This window comes from Carassius carassius, chromosome 28 (assembly GCF_963082965.1).
Source record: "Carassius carassius chromosome 28, fCarCar2.1, whole genome shotgun sequence".
NCBI classification, from domain to species: Eukaryota; Metazoa; Chordata; class Actinopteri; order Cypriniformes; family Cyprinidae; genus Carassius; species Carassius carassius.
This window is the reverse complement of record NC_081782.1, coordinates 17,707,836-17,726,469: the sequence shown is the minus strand read 5'-3', so window position 1 is coordinate 17,726,469 and position 18,634 is coordinate 17,707,836. Positions and strand designations below refer to the sequence as shown.

Genomic DNA, 18,634 nt, shown 5'->3' with positions numbered 1-18,634 from the left:
CAATTTATTTGAACTCATTTCTATTTATTAAAATAGACTATCTAACGACATTGCTGAGAAGGGTACAAACAACGAACTAACAAAATTACCAAATAAATCAGGAATTGAGTATGTGCAAGTCCAAAAGCAAAATATTTATGGTCGGCTTTCAAAGAGCCCCTATATTGAGTCCAACAGTGGGCTTTGGCACAGAAATCGGATTGGTGGGGGAGGAAACCAATGATGTAAAATCACCAGAGGCAACATGCGACATTGTTGTAAAATCAATCCGATGTAGTATTAATTTAATAAGCTACTCATTAAAAACTTTTGCCAGGATATTAATCTCTGCGTGATCCACATACTTGACGAACTGTTACTTCATACCAGCACACTGTAATTTCGAAATAGTGCATTTTCTTTAAAATGTTTGTGACCTACAATAGCACATCAGTTCTTGGAGCATAAATCTGAAGCCTGAGGTATGCAAACATAAAACGTTGCATGACTGCTCATATCTCATGCACAGAGGAATCCATTAACCTCAATTGTACATGATTTTCGGATATGTCAAAAAAGGAACCGTATTATATTAAACAATGAAATAAGTTAGCTGCTCAATCAAGATGTCACTATGAGAAATCTCTGCAGAAAATAAAACGTAGGCTAAAAGACCGAAAGGTTCAATAATAAAATGGTCCATAACATCATAATTTCGATCTTTTGTGGAGTGTATGGTTTAGGCGAGTCCTGTAATGAGGCGCAATTCAGTCGAAACGGGCTCCTGGCACTTTGCACATAAAGAATCCTTTTTTTTTGTATCGGTTTCTTTATATAGTTTCAATGGTATAGTTACTGCCGTTCATTCAGCAGTTATAAAATATCTGCTTCCATCTTAAGCTTTCTTAACCTTATTTGTATTGATGACGCTAAAGGCCTATTGTTATAGGCTAGCTATTTTTATCGAAATGCATTTTTACGGTAGTTTACAGATAAAACATCACAGTGATCTTTCTAAGTCAAATTCAGTATTCCAATATAGGCCTACGTGATTTCCGTAAGAATATCTCACAGCATGTTTAAATTCTCTTGGTTTTCTTTATCACAGGTAAATTCAAAATGTTTGAAAAATGCAATGAAATTACCTTATTTTGGCCCCACTTAAACAAATGTGTGCGTCTGTGTGATGTAGGCCTACCTGGTATTCACTACAATTCCCTATATCCTACATTATGTGGACCAGATTTCCCCATGCATAAGTATGGATCTATACTTATGTTGACATCATGGGAACTTTTTTTGTCCCCATGAGGAGAACAACGTATAAATCATATAGAACGAAGTGTTTAGAAAATCTAAAATAGCAGAAAGTTTTCTGTGATGTGTGTATTTGAAAGTTACAGTTTTGTAATTAGCTCACTGTGATTATTTGCAAGCCACTTATCCCACACAAATAGACAGTAGGCTACTTTTCTTCACTGCTACAAATTTCATGACTGATTTCACGTCTTTGCTCTGAAAAACAAACGACGTATTTTTTGTTAAGAATCATGATGAATGTACACAAGACGTATTATAGGCAATCCTCACTCTTTCTGAATTTCTCATATTTCTACTTTTCTCCTGTGCTTGACAGGAGCACTCAGCACAGCTGTCACTCGGCTGATATCGCGGAGGGATATTATTTTTTCTTCATGTGGCACGCCAAGATAGTGCGGATAGATATGTAGCCCCGGTTAGTCTCAGGAGTCAGTCACACTGTTGCGCAAGGTAAAGTTACTGAGCATTTATTAAACCATATCCTGGCACAACTTTCTTTCTTTCTTTCTTTACTGCCTAGTCTAAAAAACATCTCGTAGAACACAGTTGCTGGCAAACTAGCTCAACCCTTCTTTGATTTGACTGGCTATCTCAAACCTGACAAGTGGTGCAGACAATCGAACATACGTTTTTAGAATCGAGTAAAACTTTTTAGAATCTTTTTGTCATCCCTAGAACTAGGCTCAGTCCGTATAAATATAAGAGAGTAGGCGCCTAAGTGCGTTGCAGTGCGTTATCAAACATTATTAACATTTAGAGTTTTGTTCGCATTAGGATATCCCTTTAAACGTTTATAAGGGGAGAAAAACACCGAAACATGCTTGTGTTTAAAATCAGTGACACAGTAACCTAACGGAGTAGACACAGTCTCCAGAGCTCTGGTTTGTGGCTAATGGTTAAGCGATAACTCTGGGAGAGACTTGAAAACGCCCACTAGATACTTTGAACTCGACACCAAATACACACCGTTACCGGCTGAGATTTCACAAGTCTAACGGTCTCTCCAGAATGGATGTGTTAGCAGTTCCCCAAAAGAGAGAAGAGGGATGGTACTTGTCTCTTATGGCACCAAACACAAAGGGTCCAAAGTTTGCATGGCTTGATCCATCAAGACTCTATTGCAATCCACAGGTAAACAATCGCTCTTGTTGCACGTCAAACTTAATCCAGTACGTTTTTAAATAACTTGTTGTCTGGATAATAAAGACAAGTTAGAATGTGTTTGACTGCCATGGGTTTTCTAGTTTATAGTCTCTGCTCACTCTTTTCTGTCACTCTTGATTGATCCAGGCACTGTCAGATTGCGTAAAAGATCTTCTCAAACCATTCAAGAATGCGACCATTGACCTGGTAGCTGGAATAGATGCCATGGGCTTCATCCTTGGTATAAAACTTTCTCTTTTGTAGCTGGTTTGGAGCAAGACAGTCTAAGTATTCAAGAGTATTTTTAGCTCAGTGCACATGTTGCTGTATATATAACACCTCTGCAAACAGCCAGGCTAAATATAGAGTGGGATATAAACTTAGGGACTAACTCTAAAACCTGACTTAATGGAATGTAATTGTCTATTCCATGTGAAAAAATTTTTTTATTTGTACTTTATCCTGTAATTATTTCAGGGTCAGCTACGGCCATAACTTTAGGAAAAGGATTTTTGGCCATTCGAAAAGCAGGACACTTATGTGTTCAAACTCGCACTCAGGACTACAGCGACTACTCTGGACGAAAGAAACTGATGGAAGTGCGTGTTGATGTGTTAAAGCCAGGTACTGATGTATGTAAACTCGTATATTGTTACTATAATGGTTGATAATGTGGGCTATATTGAAATAGAAAAGGGCAAATTGCAAGTTAAAAGACACCTTAATCAAATTAATTTTTAGTTATTAAGTTTGCAGTGATTTATACATTTTCAATCAACTCAGATGTCCTGTTTTACTACATAATCCCCGTGTATTACTTAATGACTGCAGAACCATGTGTATTCAGATGTTTTTAATAACACATCTACTTCTTAGTAACACAAAATGGGATATTATAGGTTTGTTATGATGTACTTCAGGTCTACGGGTTCTTATAGTTGACCAGTGGATTGAGACTGGAGGAACTATGAGAGCAGCTATCAAACTGGTGGAGAATCAAGGAGCTACTGTCGTAGGTAAGCATAAGACCGCTAATAAAATAAAAGCAAAGAAATGTTATGAGAGATTTTGAACTTATCCACTGCCCCTCTCCACCCAAAACCTTTCTTTGATGTCGATTCTCCCTTTAGGGAGCTATTAAAATAAATAATGTAACTGAAATATGACTGGTGAGTTTATTGACATTCTTGTTATATTTGTTGCTGCAAGATACAAAACAAGGGATTTGGACAGCTTCTTTCTGTGAGAGGGTGTAATAGCTCCTGTTCACTTATCACTTATCAATAGACTTGATTAAGATGGTAAAATGAGTGCTATTATTTCTTTGTTCTTTGTAGGTATTGCTGCTGTGGCCATTGAAAACAGTGAGGGAGGAAAGTGGCTAAAGGAAAACTATAAATATTCCCACTGCATTCCAAATGAGCTGCAATCTCAGATTGACAATCAATACTTGGAGTGTTTTGAGAAATTTAGTGGCTAAATATGAAGAAATCAGGGAGAAAAAATCAATCGGCCCTTGAATCAGCTGCAGTTTGTGACATGTATTATTGTATGTGAAGAGGTATGAATCTTGTGAGGACTGATCTCTCTAAGCTTGAATGAATTTCAGTACATTTGTCATGTTTTAAAAATAATTTGTCAAATTGGTCATAAACATGTCTGTTTTTGTTGTTGTTACACTAAAATACCAATAGAGGTCACTATCAGGTTGTAGCTCAGATTTCTAACTTATTACTAACTTGAAAATGCTCAAATGTGACCCTAGACCACGAGAACATTCTTAAGTATCAATTTTTCGAAATTGAGATTTATACATCATCTGAAATAAAGCTGAATAAATAAGCTTTTCGTTGATGTAGGGGTTGTTAGGATAGGACAATGTTTGATCGAGATACAACTATTTGAAAATCTGGAATCGGAGGGTGCAAATAAATTTAAATATTGAGTCCATATGAAGTCCTTAGCAATGCATATCACTAATCAAAAATTAAAAGTTTTGAATAAACATGTTTATGGTAGGAAATTTACAAAATATCTTCATGGAACATGATCTTTACTAAATATTCAGATTTTTGGCATAAAAGAAAAATCAATAATTTGACCCACACAATGTATTTTTGGCTATTGCTACAAATATACCCCAGTGACTTAAGACTGGTTTGGTGCTCCAGGGTCACAAATAATCAATAATGATGAATTTCATGTAAATGAAAGATTTAATCAAAATATTAACAGTATTAAAATCAGTAATTAATCAAAACAACAGCATTGCTATGATATTATATTAACACATGTGGGAAAAATACCTATTTTATTTATTGTGAGATGTTTTAAAAGAATTAAATAAATGGCTCAATTCAGGAAAAACAATTTTATTTGGAATAAAAATGGCAATCACATAAAAAAAAAGTATATAAGCCCTAAAACTTTTAAAGTCTTTACAGCAAGAATTTGAACCTGAATAAAAAATGGATATAACTTCAAGGAAAACTACCCTTTTAATAAACAGGACTTTTGATATAGAAAAATATATGTATAGCTGTTTATTGCTTTTTGTGCAACTTATGCATGATCCTCCTGTGTACCTTTTAAAATCCCTTCTGAATGTAAACTAAGCAAAATGTGAAATAAAATGTATGTTTAATCAACACAGTGTAATAATCACTAATAATGACTGTGCATAAATTGTGCATAGAACTCTTGGGAAAACAGATTAAGGCTTTACCACAAAAATGCAAACCTCAAGTTTTCCAACAAAGGAATGTTTTCTTTCATCCAGCTGATATTCAGTTACACGTTATGAATAACAAACCACGCTGCTCTCTGTATAGTCACATAGTTGGAATATTGTCCATCCTCCTTTTCTTATCTAGTAGATTCTCCTTATGTATGTGTATGTATATTTGTGTGTATGTTTTGCTTTGGTACCATTATATGTTGGTGCAAATGATGGCATTTTTACATGGCCAGTCTTTACTGACAACAGTTGGGCTGTTTCTTCTTGGAAGTTGCATACAGGTTATTTGGGTTGCTGTTGATTTCTGTGTGGCAGAAAAAAAATGTATTCAAATTCAAAGACAACATGATCATATACATACTGTTCATCAGTGCATCTTATTCTACAGAAAATCACTGCTTCATGATCTTTTATATGTAATAACTTCTAACTCTGAATGACTTTTCTCTATTAATGAATTCAGGTCACTCAGACAGGGGAAATAATATATTTAGCTTCTTTTCATGATGCAATAAAATTCAACGTAAAAAATGAAATCTGGCTGAAAATATATTCACCCTCAGGCCATCTGAGAAGTAGATGAGTTAGTTTTTTTTTTTATTGATTGATTTATTGATTGACTGGGGTCATGCAGTTTATATGTAGATTAATGTGATGTTTTTATCAGCTGTTTGGACTCTCATTCTGACGGCACCCATTCACTGCAGAGGATCCATTGGTGAGCAAGTGATGTAATGCTACATTTCTCCAAAACTGTCTGTACATTTTTTTTCTTCCATTTTTGGCTGATCGTTAATGTACTTACGAACAACTTCCCCAATACGTCTGGATCCACTTTTCTCCAGTTCTGCCAGTACATTGGCCTCAAATGTTAAAGATGCCACTCTGAAGAAAAACTCTGTCACATTCTCCCCTACAGTGATAAAAACAGTCCTTAAACAACAAAAACAGAAGCAACTTCTATGTAGGGTTTAAAAAATACTTTAAGTGACGTTGTAATACACTACACAAAACTGCTACAAAACCCATTTAACATATCAGTCAGCAACTCACCAGACAAGGCGGACACAGCCCAGTACTCTGCTTTCATCTGATCTGCCAGTTTAATGACATCCTGCTCAATATGTGTATACTGTGCAGGAGACTGGAGGAAAGAAACAGTGGTAGGAAGTATATGGAAGGATATTGTACTGGATTATGCATGGCCATGATTGTAAGTATAATTTCAATTAAGAATAATTACAATGGTCACTCACACTCAGATCTTTCTTTGTGCCTACCAAGAAGAGTAATACACTGGTAGGATCATTCTCTTTCATTGCGTCCTCCAGCCATTGCCTTTAGAAGACGATACATTTCAATGTGTGAACCACGCTGTGTATTTGTTAACCCAGAGGGCAGAATTACTGCGATGATGTCATTTACCTTGTATGCTCCAGTGAAGCCACATCAGTCAAATCGAACACAATGATTACGGCTGTAAAACAGGAATGGGAAAATAATATGAATTCCTCATATTAAAAAAAATATTTACTTTTAAAAAATAATGTATTTTTTAAATAATAATGAAAAGACATTAAATTTAATGATCTAATTACTCGACCATTATACTTTTATTACTATTACCAGAGGTTATACATTATTGTATATTGACTATTGTTTGACACAACTAGTACAGTATACTAAAAATGATATATTTATTTGCATTATTTAATATTATTTTCTGGTGAGTCGTATACCTTGAGCTCCTCTGTAGTATGTAGAGGCAATGCATTTAAATCTCTCCTGTCCTGCAGTGTCCCACCTGAACAGTTAAAACAAACACCTATTTGAAATAACTATAGAAATGACTTGTTTATAGATAGCTGGACTGTCACAGAATTCACTTACAGCTGTAAACTGAAAGGGACCCCAAGAACTTCAAACCTCTCCATTTCAAAGTCCACACCTATGGTGGCCTTGTAATTTTTGTCAAAGACATCTTTACAAAATCTAAAACATAAAAAAGTTCAACAGAATAAAATTCTATATTAAGCCAAACAATCACTAAAAAGCAAGCTGAATTCTTTGATACAGCTATTAAACGTTAAACGGTTAACAGAATTGCTCACCTATTAATCAAACAGGTTTTCCCCACCGCCAGATCACCCACTACAATGACCTTGGAGATCTTAAACCTACTGGACGAAAACAAGAAAAGGCACTGGATAAAACAATGCTGGATAATCCATCCAAGCAGTTCTGAAACTCTCCCGAAACCACCGATTCATCAGAAGCTAACATCTCACTCACCCCACAGTTCCTGTCCTCTGCTGCTGACAGGCCGTCTTCACCTTGCTGTGGAATTCATCGTCTGTGTTCAAAGCAGCACCTTTGCTGAAGCACTACAACAGGAGTGAATATTAACACTCAGCTGAGGAATTGGATTTCAGATGGTTTGGTTTGGATGGGTTTCAGAACAAACAATAGCTACATTGAGCATCAGCGCATTGTGTGTAAAGCATGTACCTTAGGAAACTGGCTGATAATGCGGTCTTTCCGTACAGGGGGCAGTACGCTCATGATTATGCTTCTACAGGAAAAACACAAAGTTATGAATCACAGCTTGGCATTTTGTAACATGGCACACCAGGAAGGAATATGAGTAATGTCTGGTCAGGATGAGGCTCTAGCTAGAGACTTGGAGGAATAAAATAATGGCCTATCTTTGTGTTAATGCAACGGTCTTGAACATGTAGGAACGGGTTAGTTTAAATAGTTGTCTACTTGGTCACTAGAGCAGCATGGGTGATGACTCACTAATCTGTATCTCTTAATCCCAAAGTAAATCAGAGAACAAAGAAACCCCCTCAATTTGTGGCTAAACCTTTTTGCGGTACCTCTTTTTATCTACTTTTAGTGCAATGTGTGCGTCTTATACACGTGCAAGATTACATTAACAATAAGTATTAAGTATATTAGTTTTATTACTAGTACATAAATACTAGTAGTACAAGCACATTTTGAGAAAAAACGACAGTCCATCCTTTGTAGTCGATCTCAGTCCGTGCTTCGTAACACTGTAACTCTACAGCTGTTGCTACAAACAAACGCGTGCTTCTTACCTCAAGATGTTGTTTCTGTAAATGGAAAGCGCTAGTTTCCTGAGACAAAGACGTTTGAAACGCCTTTAAGGAAAGGAGAATATAAAGGAAAAGCAAAAAAAAAAAAAAAGAGGAGGGGGTATGAGGCGCTTTTAGCATTCATCCATCGAGTAGAGTGTCCAAGTTTCTGAAGGAAGGAAACGGCAGGATACTCCGAGACGGAAGCGCTGTGAACTGCATACAGATGGATCCGTCTCCATTCCAATCCCACGTCTCTCCCGACCAAAAACAGGAAAGAGGGATAGTAAACGCCCCCTACAGCCCCCAGCGTGATGAGCGTTTACAGAAGACATATAATACGGTTAAAGCAGTTCTGGAGATTAAAGGGGGGCTGGGGGAATCCGTGACCCCCCATAAGAAGTAAAAATAGACTTGGGGACTTTAGCCTTTAGTTAAAGTAATGACAAATGGTATTAAATTCATGCAATGCATATGGTACATTTCGTGAATTAAATTATGTACAATAATTTAGTTCAAGTTTGTGGTCATTTCTCTAAAATACAAACGCCCACCGTCTAAAATGACTGCTAAGTGCAGACTCCCTGCAAGAACTCTGGCAGCTGATACATAAAAATGTATAATAACAACAACAATAATAATAATAATAATAATAATAATAATACAATTGTGGGAATTTTGCATCATCGTCATTAGAAGAAGAAAAAAAAAACACCAACACCAAGTTTTGTAGTTTTTACAGAGCAAACAGCAGAAACGGCGCCCTAGGCAGGGGAGACCAGGGACAGTTGTAACACTTTTTAGCAATTTTTAGCAATACATCAAAAACCATTTTTACTGGAATAACCAATTTGTTATATTATAAACTTCAATCTGTCAGCTGCTGAAACAATGTATTTAAGTGGGTTTATGAAATATGTACAGGTTGCAAAATTGATTTCAATACAGTCTCTCCACTGTTACAACCGTCCCAGTGTACAGGGACGGTTGTAACGCATGTCAGGGACGGTTGTAACATGTCTAAAATCTGCATAATGAATCAATCATATACTCAAAATAGAAAATATTATTTATCAGTAATGTTACTGTGACTATTCATTTCATGTTTTTAAGTAATGATTACCTTTTTCACACAAATGACACAAAAAAAGAGGATGAAACTGTCAAATTATAATGCAAGAGTGTTTAAAAGTGTTTATTGGGTAGAACACCTCAAAAAAGGTTAAACATGAACTCAAACATTCTCAAAAACAGAGGGGGGTGGGGGGGTGGGGGGGGGCTTGGTAGGCCTAGTCTGAGTCACAGTTGTGGCAAGTGTAAAAATGGAGTCCAGTACTCTGGAAAGTGTCTTTGATCCCTGGCTCCTCTTCTTGTGGAATCGGTGCAGGGTCACATGGCAAATGCCATATGATTTGGCCACTCCCCTGACTGACTTTCCCTGTCTGATTTCATCGGAAGCCCTTTCCAGCACAGGAAATGGGACTCCCCTGTCTGTCTTCCTCTTTCTGATATTTAGCATGCTGTCTATCACACTGACTATCTTTATATAAAAAAAGATAATTACCAATCTTTTGTAGATAACTCCGTCAGGAAGATTCAAATGTGGCTCCCTTTATGGCAAAAATGGAGGGAAACTAACTGAGCATGTGCACAGTGAGTGTCATCACTCTAGGTTGTTTCTGATTGGAGGAATTCAAGGTGTTATAACCGTCCCCTGTTACAACTGTCCCTGGTCTCCCCCACCTAGTCTATTTCTGACGCATGCCGCGTCCAAACCGCACAGCAAATACAACATAGAAGTAAAAAATAATAATTTACATTTCAAAATAAACACCCTGTGCAGACTCCCAATCGTAGGTATTTCACACTATATTCTTGCTAGGAGGCCAGAAATAGATGCTTCGCAGCTTCAGGACCTAGATGACTCGCCATAATTGATGGAAGCATGTATTCTACACTATCAGAAAATCCTGAAGGAGAATGTCTGGCCATCAGTTTGTGATCGCAAGTTCAAGCGCTCTTGGGTTATACAGCAGGACAATGATCTGAAACACACCAGCAAGTCCACCTCTGAATGGCTCAAGAAAAAAAAATTAAGGTTTTGGAGTGGCCATGTCAAAGTCTGGATTTAACTCAAACCTTAAACAGACCTTAAACATTCATGCTCAAAAACCCTCCGATGTGGCTGAATTAAAACAATTCTGCCAAGAAGAGTGGGCCAAAATTCCTCTAGAGCAATGTGAAGACTCAAAGGAATGTATAATATCAGAATCAGAATTAGTTTTAATGCCAGGAATGTTTACACATACAATGAATTTGTTTTAGTGACAGAAGCTCCACAGTGCATCAGAATGATAGTGACAAGACAGGACATAGAATAATAAAAATAATACACACACACACACACTAAACATAGAACTGGTGAATTGACTTGTTTGAAGGGGACTCAGACTTCTTTTTAGTTATAATAATATAGTGTCTCAGTCTAAATTACACTCACACAGATGAATTTGGAAGCCAAACAAATTAGAATATAATAATAACAATTTTATATTATTATTACTATGACAGTAATAGCCATACTACTGTAAAATAATTGCAATGCAATTGCAAATCAACTATATAATTTTATTTTACTCTATAGGGAAATTAAATGACTTTTGTCCTAATTTCTACACATGCATGCAGGACCTAAAACTAAAACTTTTTTGCCACATCTGCCAATGGCTGGTGACTTCAGATATTTTCGGCCACAAACATTTTTTCTGGACACGAAACTGTTTTTGCAGCTGCTGCTAAACATATTTAATAATAAAATATGAAATAATAAAAAAATAATAAAAAGTTTTTTAACGATACCAATACTGCTTATAATTTTAAATGTGTATGTGATTTTTCAAAAGAATGTTAATATATAAATAATTATTATTATTACACTTAAAGGCAAATTACATACACATACTGGCCATTAATATATATTTTATTAGAAAAGTGAATTTAACAACAAATAAAAATGTTTAAACAACCTTCTTACAAAAAAGTTTATAAAATAACATAAATTTTAATAAAATTTAGAAAATGAGCCTGCTTGGGAAGGGATTTAAAAAATACAAATTAAGTGAATAGACACATTTCTGTTGAAATTCATTGTGCTGTTGTTGTTAACAGTGTAAGGGAAACAGGTCAATTTAGCTCAAAGGGAATCATTTAAGATTTTAAAGGGAATTTGAATGGAATCACTGTTTCACGGCTGATCACTGAGACGCACTCACACATTCATACAAGATGCAGAAAGATCTAAAGTTAGGGAAGAATTAGTTTAAGAGAACGAAAATGTGGAATCCCAAGTTTACAGCAATACGTGAAATTGCAAAGACACGAACAGCCATCAATCACTTAATTAACCCTCGCATTGAGTTCCTCAATGAGGTTAAAATTATATTAGATACACCAGTACAAATGTGAGTCTGGAGGAGTTACTTGTGTCTCCTGTGTAAACGGGGTTCCTTTTGTTGTCATTGGAAAGGGGGTTTCCCGAGGTTGCTGATTGGTTGGAAGTTCAGTAGTCTTGAAGTGACGTCTTGGGAAGCCCGTGGTTTGGCGTTGGCTAAAGATGCGGAGTTGTGTGGCTGGTTGAAGTTGAAAGGGCACTCGAGGTCAGACTCAGAGACACGGCGTTACAAAACTTAACTCAGAACACGAAACTCTCAAACGGAAAAGAAAAGAAATAAAATAAAAGAACAGAAGTAAAGTTTGACGAGAGTAGGGGGTGTTTCTTCTCATCGTGGCTAAGTAGCAGCAGGCGTGCAGGCTGAAGCACGCTGGAACCGCGCTCAAAGAACGCTAACAGTGATGACTAAAAGCATGACTAAAAAGCAAACGCTAAAAGCTAAAAGCAGGCATGACTAATAGCAAAAGCTAAGAAACAAAGCTAAAAGCAGGATTTGATGGTGTCCTGAGTATTTAAACTGGCCTTTTGGCCACACCTCAAATGTTGTCTTGACCACTTAGATATTGTCTTTACTCGGGTATCATAAATCATATGTTATCTTATCAAGCATGTAGTCCGAATTTTCCTGCTCTTGCAGGGTCTAATTTTGGACATGATTCCTTTAACAAGAATATGATACATTTGACAAATAACTGATGGTCAGGAATGTTTCAAGCAAGCAGATTGAAACACAAACATACTAAACATGAATATGAATCCTTAAGCTATCCCATAGTTATTACAAGACATACACAATAAGTGACTATAAACATGATAGTCAAATGTGTGGGTTACATATAAATGAATATGCAGTTAAGCAATGGATTGATATTCATTTATAAGTCTTTGAGTTCATTAAAAGACAGTTCTTGTGCCATTCTCTGACAAAAGATGTTTTGTGGGGACCGGAGGTTAAAAGGTCCCCTTAGGAATTTCAGTCTGGTTCTGCTGGGTGGGGGAAGTCAATCCAAGGATCTTGTGTCTCATGGGTTTACATGAGCTTGCCGGCGTTGCATCTTGATTATTTGCCCCGAATTTGACAATCTCTTCTCTTAGTTGAAATTGTCAATAATTGTAGTGGTGTTAATGTTGAAAGCTGTTCTGTGAAAGAGTTGGTTGGTTTGGATATCTTGCGTCTGACTTGTGGCACTAGGAATGATTTACAACCTCCTGTTGCCTTTCTGAGGAATTCGGCTCGTGTTTCAACCACAGTCCTGATCGACTCTTTAATTTGTCTGGTTCGGTTCTGATACACTACAACAGCCACAGTTTGTTTGCTCTGCCTTAGGATTGCAAGTGTTCTGGGACAGGTGTGGGAGTGAGTGGAAGCTGGTGGAGCTATTTGGGGAATATATCAAACTCCAGAGGGAGACAGAGGAGAGAAGAACACAGGAGAGCAGGGAGAGAATGGAGGGACTGTTTTCTCTTCTTGAGAGAATTCTTAACAAAAACATTATTTATTAGCCATTCTCTAATGGGAAAGATAAAGCAGTGGAAAAAAAATGGGCTTGTTACAGTTTTTCAAAAGAAAACTCTTTGGCATCCATCACTGTTGCCCTTCACTTCTCAGAAGATCCAGCAGCACTGTCAGGGCTGCCCTGCTCAGCCCAAAACCATTAAAAACCTGTCCAGTGCTGCCACATTCAGCTTTATCCTGCAGTGCTGGGGTCTGGTCTAATTTAGGGAAAGAAGGAAAAGAGAAATTGTTTAGAGCTATGACAACGTTATTAGTAGAAGAAATACTGATGTACTTTAGTAAACTTCTTTTATTAACTACTTATACCACATTGGGGGAAAACTAATAGTCATATTTAAAACCTTAGCTATAGGGATAGTTCACCCAAGAATGACAATTCCAGCATCTTATGGGTGAGTAAATGATTACAGAACTTTTTGTTTTTGGATGAACTATCCTTTAAGCAGAGGTGGGTAGAGTACCCAAAAACTGTACTCAAGTAAAAGTAAAAGTACTAATAGAAATATTTACTCAAGTAAAAGTAAAAGTACTAGTCTTGAATAGTTACTTGAGTAAGAGTAAAAGAGTATCGGATAAAAAATCTACTCAAGTAGTTAGTTACTTTGGGTCATATATTTTTATTTAGATTTTATATAGATAAAATGTATGTAATGTGTGTGTGTATAAATGTATATATTTCATCAGCCTTTACTCCAATTTATGTAATTTATTATAAAACCCTGTCTGTTTACTTAAGTAACAGATATAGGTGTCATGCCATAACATATTTTTAATACGACTGACTTTATATTAAATGTGAATTTAACATTGAAAGTTAATGTGACATAAATATTGCTACTAATCTTTCATTGTTCAGAAAGAGAGCAAATAACATTTACATTATTAAAGATCATTTTCACTGACGGTCTAGATTTCAATCACTCTCAGAAACTCCCATTAAAATCACTGAAACTCTTAACACTGTGAAATCAATATTTTAATTAAAGATTCGTACACACATCTGCACTTTGTTGTTTCTGACGAGAGAATTCGCCAGAAAGAGGTCTCCAGTCAGCAAGCGAGTGAAGGAAGCACCGGCATTTTAGCGATGACTCATCGGAACACCTCTAATTGGCCAATGCTTTAATAAGCTCAAAAGAATCATGTGTGATTTGATATAATGCGCAGTGCTGTAAAAACACATCTATCTCTGGCTCAGCGCCAGCAAGCGATCACAGATCTGAATTTAGCAGCTGATGATGACTCGCTGAACGTTCTCGCGCCGGTGTGATTGTATTAAAATTAATAAAATCTTAATCGGCTATTTTTTGTCTTTTGGAAGCTGCATTCAACTTGACTCCCCTCTGTTATAAGCCACACACGTACAACAAACTAATGTCACAGTGCTATCGTGTACTGTAATGTAGCCCAAATTATTACCTGGAACAGTAGACAGTAGACATCTAATAAGGATCTCCATCGCAAGCAAATAATAGCCTTTGGAGATTTGCTTTTAATTCAGTGCAGTTCCATAGCCACGTTTTCAACGCTGCTGATGTTAAACGTTACAACTCTGAGTGAACCACTTCAGACGCTCAGCGCGTGCGGCAGAGAACTGAAAGAATCATTAAAACTGATTCATGAACCAATTCACTCGTTTGCCAATTGGTTTGATCAAGCCTTTGAACAGAGCTGACTCAAAAGAATGAATCATTCACGAATGGGCATCGCTCATTGTCCAGAGAAAAGCAGACGGCGCGTTTGGAATAAACTGAAGCATTTATAACATTTATTGCATTAAGATAAAGTAACGAGAGGAGCGTCGCCCACAGTAACGAAGTAAAAGTACAGATTTTTCCCCAAAAATTTACTCAAGTAAGAGTATAAAGTACCCATCTTTAAATATACTCCGAAAAGTATTAGTTACCCCAAAAAATTACTCAAGTAAATGTAACGAAGTAAATGTAACTCGTTACTACCCACCTCTGCCTTTAAGTAAAACTATTATCTTGCATACTCTAAAATACTCAAGGTATTGAGAGTAAAAGTAAAAGGTACGTACAGTATTGTTCTGAAAAATAATTTGTCAGGATGGTTTCACATTAATATTACTGCTGCACTACTCTGTATGTTGCATTTTACTTCTGAATAATTTCAAGGTAATTACATTTAAAGTTGGCTACTAAATATGCTGTTGGGTAGTTTAATCTACAACAATGCATCATGTTGTAAAAGACAATATTTTTAGTGTTGCTGTCTATGAGGAAAAAATAAAACTTAGTGCTTCATATTTGTTTGAGAATACTTCATGAATTTACCTCCTTACAGTTCACATCTGATTATTCTGAAAATGAAAGTATCAACAGTTTTTCAGAATATTAATACATTTTGCTAACTATATCAAAGGCTGCATCTGAAGGACTCGGTCCGGTCAAACAGAGCACTGTTTAGCTGTGACAGCTGCTGCTGAACATTGAGCTGTACTATGCTTTTTTTTTTTTTAACATGATCACCATGGTCAAGACAATAAACTATATAAAATCGCACCTTTAGAAGATATCAATCTGCATTTGAATGACTACATGTATGTGTATTTTGTAGTTTTTCATATGTATCATTACATTATTCAAGTACTCCAAGCCAATTATTCAACTCCAAGCCAATTCCTGCATTTAATGTTGTAATCCAACAAAGGACACAGCAAACCAGTGTAACTTACCTGGCCTCAGTACTGGCTAAGCCTGAGATACGACACCATCTCCCTCAATTATAACATTAAACATAAAACAAAAAATGAGACATACTGGCTCCAACTATCCTGGCAGGATTTTCCTCTCGCCAGCTCTTCTCTAGCACTGTTGCTATGCAACAGAGCGCTAATCAGGAATCTCTGGTGTCGCAATTAGGAAATCCTGCGAAGGCAGAGCGTCTTCCACACACTTCAGAGGGCCCTTCAAGGCATGGCCTTCGAAATCTGTGGCCTCCGAAGTGTGCACACTCAACTTTGGGACACAGCTTGTGGCTCATCGTGGGAGTGGGCTGTTATTCCCGTAATGCCCTCACTGAACACAGGTTAAGTAACTGCTCCTATTCTGCATGTAAGGAAATGGTTAGCACTAAACCACCTCCAGTATGTAAATTGTAACTGGGGCTTAAATACTTTTGGAAAAAATGCAGGGTTAGGCTAAGTGACACTAAGAGCACAGTGCTCTCCTACCTCCTTAAAGCAGAGAGCCAAGTCCATCCAAATCCATGTAGAGAGACATTTCAATCTGTTTTCACAATAGGCCCATACTGGGACTTAGTGAGAGAGTTATATACAAGAGGCAAGTCCGAAGTCAGTGCCCGCAGAATACTGTCTGGACACAGGTCAACTCCCTGTGGGCAGCTGTGGCCTTATGTTTAGAGAGTTGGACTTTTAACCCAAAGGTCACAGATTCGAGTCTCAGTGCCGACAGCAGTTGTAGGTAGGGGTGGGGTGAATGAACAGCGCTCTCTTCCAGAAACTGTAAACAAGGACAAGTGGCAGAGAACTGGGACAACCTTAGTATTTACACACCAGTTAGAAAAAAAAATCCAGTTTGGAGACTGCACAGCGTAGCGACTTCGAACTCCTAGTGGAACTCCTCTGAGAAGAAAGTCTTTGTTCCTCCAGGGGAGCAGAGCCTTCATGCAGTACTGTGTTACCGACATATTTACTCCTTTGTCTTTATTGGATGGATAAATCCATCCTGTGTAAATTTAGCTTTACTTAGCTCAGGGAACTGCCTGCAAGATTTACAGAGAACTGCATCGCTGGCTGTGCTGTATTCCAACCAGCTGAATCTCTCATACCATTGCGAAGAAAAACATTGTGGTTTTCCTAATATTGTAATAACTCGAAATCGTTGCAATTTTGGCTGCATAGGTGGCTCGTCCATACCAGACAAGTCTGGTGGTGGAGTTCCAGATTCATTGACATTGACGCTTGTGGTTCATTATCAGACGTCCCCTGGTTTAATTGATGGCGACCATGGTCTAGGCTCATAAGCAGGAGATTGAGGTTCATCTGCAGTCACAGGTGGTCCGGTGTTATTGCTAGAGTTGGTTTCTTGCTGCAGTACAATTGGTATGTCCAATATAGGAGTTTTAAGCACGGTGTTACAAAGTTCATAGTGAGAAGAAGGAAGTGACCAGGGTTGGTGTTTGGAGACTATGTTAAATTTATTCACCAACTCAAAAAAACTTCACAAAAACAAAAGTAGCGCATCCAGCTCGTTAACACAATGTTAAAAGGCACAATTTAAATTCTTCTAGTGCTCGTTTGCTCGCTCTCCCCAAGCAGAGCAATGTCCGAGTCTCCATCCCATCTCTCTCTGCCACCATATTCTCCAGCCTCCCTTTAAATGGTCTTTCCAGGCCAATTACTGCAGTTAGACACAGGTGTTCATCATTTTGCACGTAACCCACCGCTCATCTCCCGACCTTCTCTCCCGCTGCATACTTTGCTGAACCACGCCCCCCTCGCCACATACTGACTAATTGATATTTGCTTCGCTATTTTAAAATAGTGCTGGGAAGTTCGATTCTTTACCCCGAACCGGTTCTTTCGGACGGTTCGATTCAATGAACCGGTTGAAAAAAACGGTTCAGTGGTTCTGTTGCGCTCGACGTAATGACGTCATAGGCGATGACGTAATGGCGTCACGTCTATCACATATATAAGTCAGTAATCATAACTTTAGTCAGTTAAAAACCACATAATCATGAGAAGTTTACATGTTTTTTGCAACAACGCACCCAAATACAGTAACAGCAATGTGCTTCCGAGGATTCAAGTCTTGAAGATATAAAGTAAATAAATTAGGTGTCATCAGTGCAGAAACCATGATCCACTTACTATACATAATCCATTGCAATGTATTTTTTATTAAATGAACTTACGTTTCGCCAGATTGCCCTTCATCCAAGCTCTCGGTTTACCCGCGCTCATAACATTAGCACAGAATCAGTTCAGAATCAATAACCAAAAGAATCAGTTCGGTTCAGACGCTCTGTGTGTCAGTCTGCTTCACGCTGAATCACACATGCGCAGTATCATCAGCTCCTCGGCTCTCGAATCGGACGCATCCGAAAGAAACGGTTTTCGGTTCAGTGTAATGATGATCCGAAAACCGATGCAACCGGTTCTTGACTCGAGAACGAGAATCGCTCTAACCGGCACGTGCTGCAGTTCAGTATAATCAGCTGCTCTACTCGTGTTCATGTTCTGTTTACCACAAACTCAATTTGTGAATGTGTCATCATTAACTATAAATACAGAACAGATATTTCATAAATCATCCCTTATTCCTATTAAACATAGAGTCTTAATTATTGTCCAACTTCCCTGAAAACCCCTTTGGCCTATACATTATCTACAATATACA

The 18,634-nt window shown here is 37.4% G+C and overlaps 2 protein-coding genes across 3 annotated transcripts; one reads left to right on the top strand and one right to left on the bottom strand.

Annotated features, from left to right (window-relative positions):
* The first annotated feature begins 2,041 nt into the window (after window positions 1-2,041).
* zgc:174895 (uncharacterized protein LOC100126024 homolog) lies at window positions 2,042-4,137 on the top strand. The gene is made up of 5 exons (XM_059514708.1): window positions 2,042-2,430; window positions 2,590-2,683; window positions 2,920-3,066; window positions 3,363-3,458; window positions 3,780-4,137. The coding sequence occupies exons 1-5, from the start codon at window positions 2,308-2,310 to the stop codon at window positions 3,920-3,922; spliced, it is 603 nt and encodes a 200-aa protein (XP_059370691.1). The 5' UTR covers window positions 2,042-2,307; the 3' UTR covers window positions 3,923-4,137.
* A 661-nt stretch (window positions 4,138-4,798) lies between these two features.
* Window positions 4,799-8,570, bottom strand: rab34a (RAB34, member RAS oncogene family a). Of its 2 annotated transcripts, none has more exons than XM_059514706.1 (11): window positions 8,284-8,570; window positions 7,688-7,751; window positions 7,472-7,563; window positions 7,291-7,359; window positions 7,070-7,171; window positions 6,919-6,983; window positions 6,605-6,656; window positions 6,436-6,517; window positions 6,233-6,323; window positions 5,985-6,092; window positions 4,799-5,483 (listed from the first exon to the last, which is right to left on the bottom strand). In XM_059514706.1, exons 2-11 carry the CDS (start codon window positions 7,739-7,741, stop codon window positions 5,416-5,418), a joined length of 783 nt encoding a protein of 260 aa, XP_059370689.1. In that variant the 5' UTR covers window positions 7,742-7,751; window positions 8,284-8,570; the 3' UTR covers window positions 4,799-5,415. The 2 variants fall into 2 exon arrangements, with proteins under 2 accessions (XP_059370689.1, XP_059370690.1); XM_059514707.1 differs by having other exon boundaries at window positions 7,291-7,356; window positions 8,284-8,569.
* Between the last annotated feature and the right edge of the window lie 10,064 nt (window positions 8,571-18,634).

What these genes read in the sequence shown, in the direction of transcription:
- rab34a (XM_059514706.1), bottom strand. Translation starts at nt 7,741, where the DNA reads ATGAGCGTACTGCCCCCTGTACGGAAAGACCGCATTATCAGCCAGTTT. An exon ending in AAAACCTGTTTGATTAATAG is followed by an intron (nt 7,172 to 7,290) that starts GTGAGCAATTCT and finishes TTTATGTTTTAG; the next exon opens with ATTTTGTAAAGATGTCTTTG. An exon ending in GCTTCACTGGAGCATACAAG is followed by an intron (nt 6,518 to 6,604) that starts GTAAATGACATC and finishes CGTCTTCTAAAG; the next exon opens with GCAATGGCTGGAGGACGCAA.
- zgc:174895 (XM_059514708.1), top strand. Translation starts at nt 2,308, where the DNA reads ATGGATGTGTTAGCAGTTCCCCAAAAGAGAGAAGAGGGATGGTACTTG. An exon ending in GACTCTATTGCAATCCACAG is followed by an intron (nt 2,431 to 2,589) that starts GTAAACAATCGC and finishes TGATTGATCCAG; the next exon opens with GCACTGTCAGATTGCGTAAA. An exon ending in TGTTGATGTGTTAAAGCCAG is followed by an intron (nt 3,067 to 3,362) that starts GTACTGATGTAT and finishes GATGTACTTCAG; the next exon opens with GTCTACGGGTTCTTATAGTT.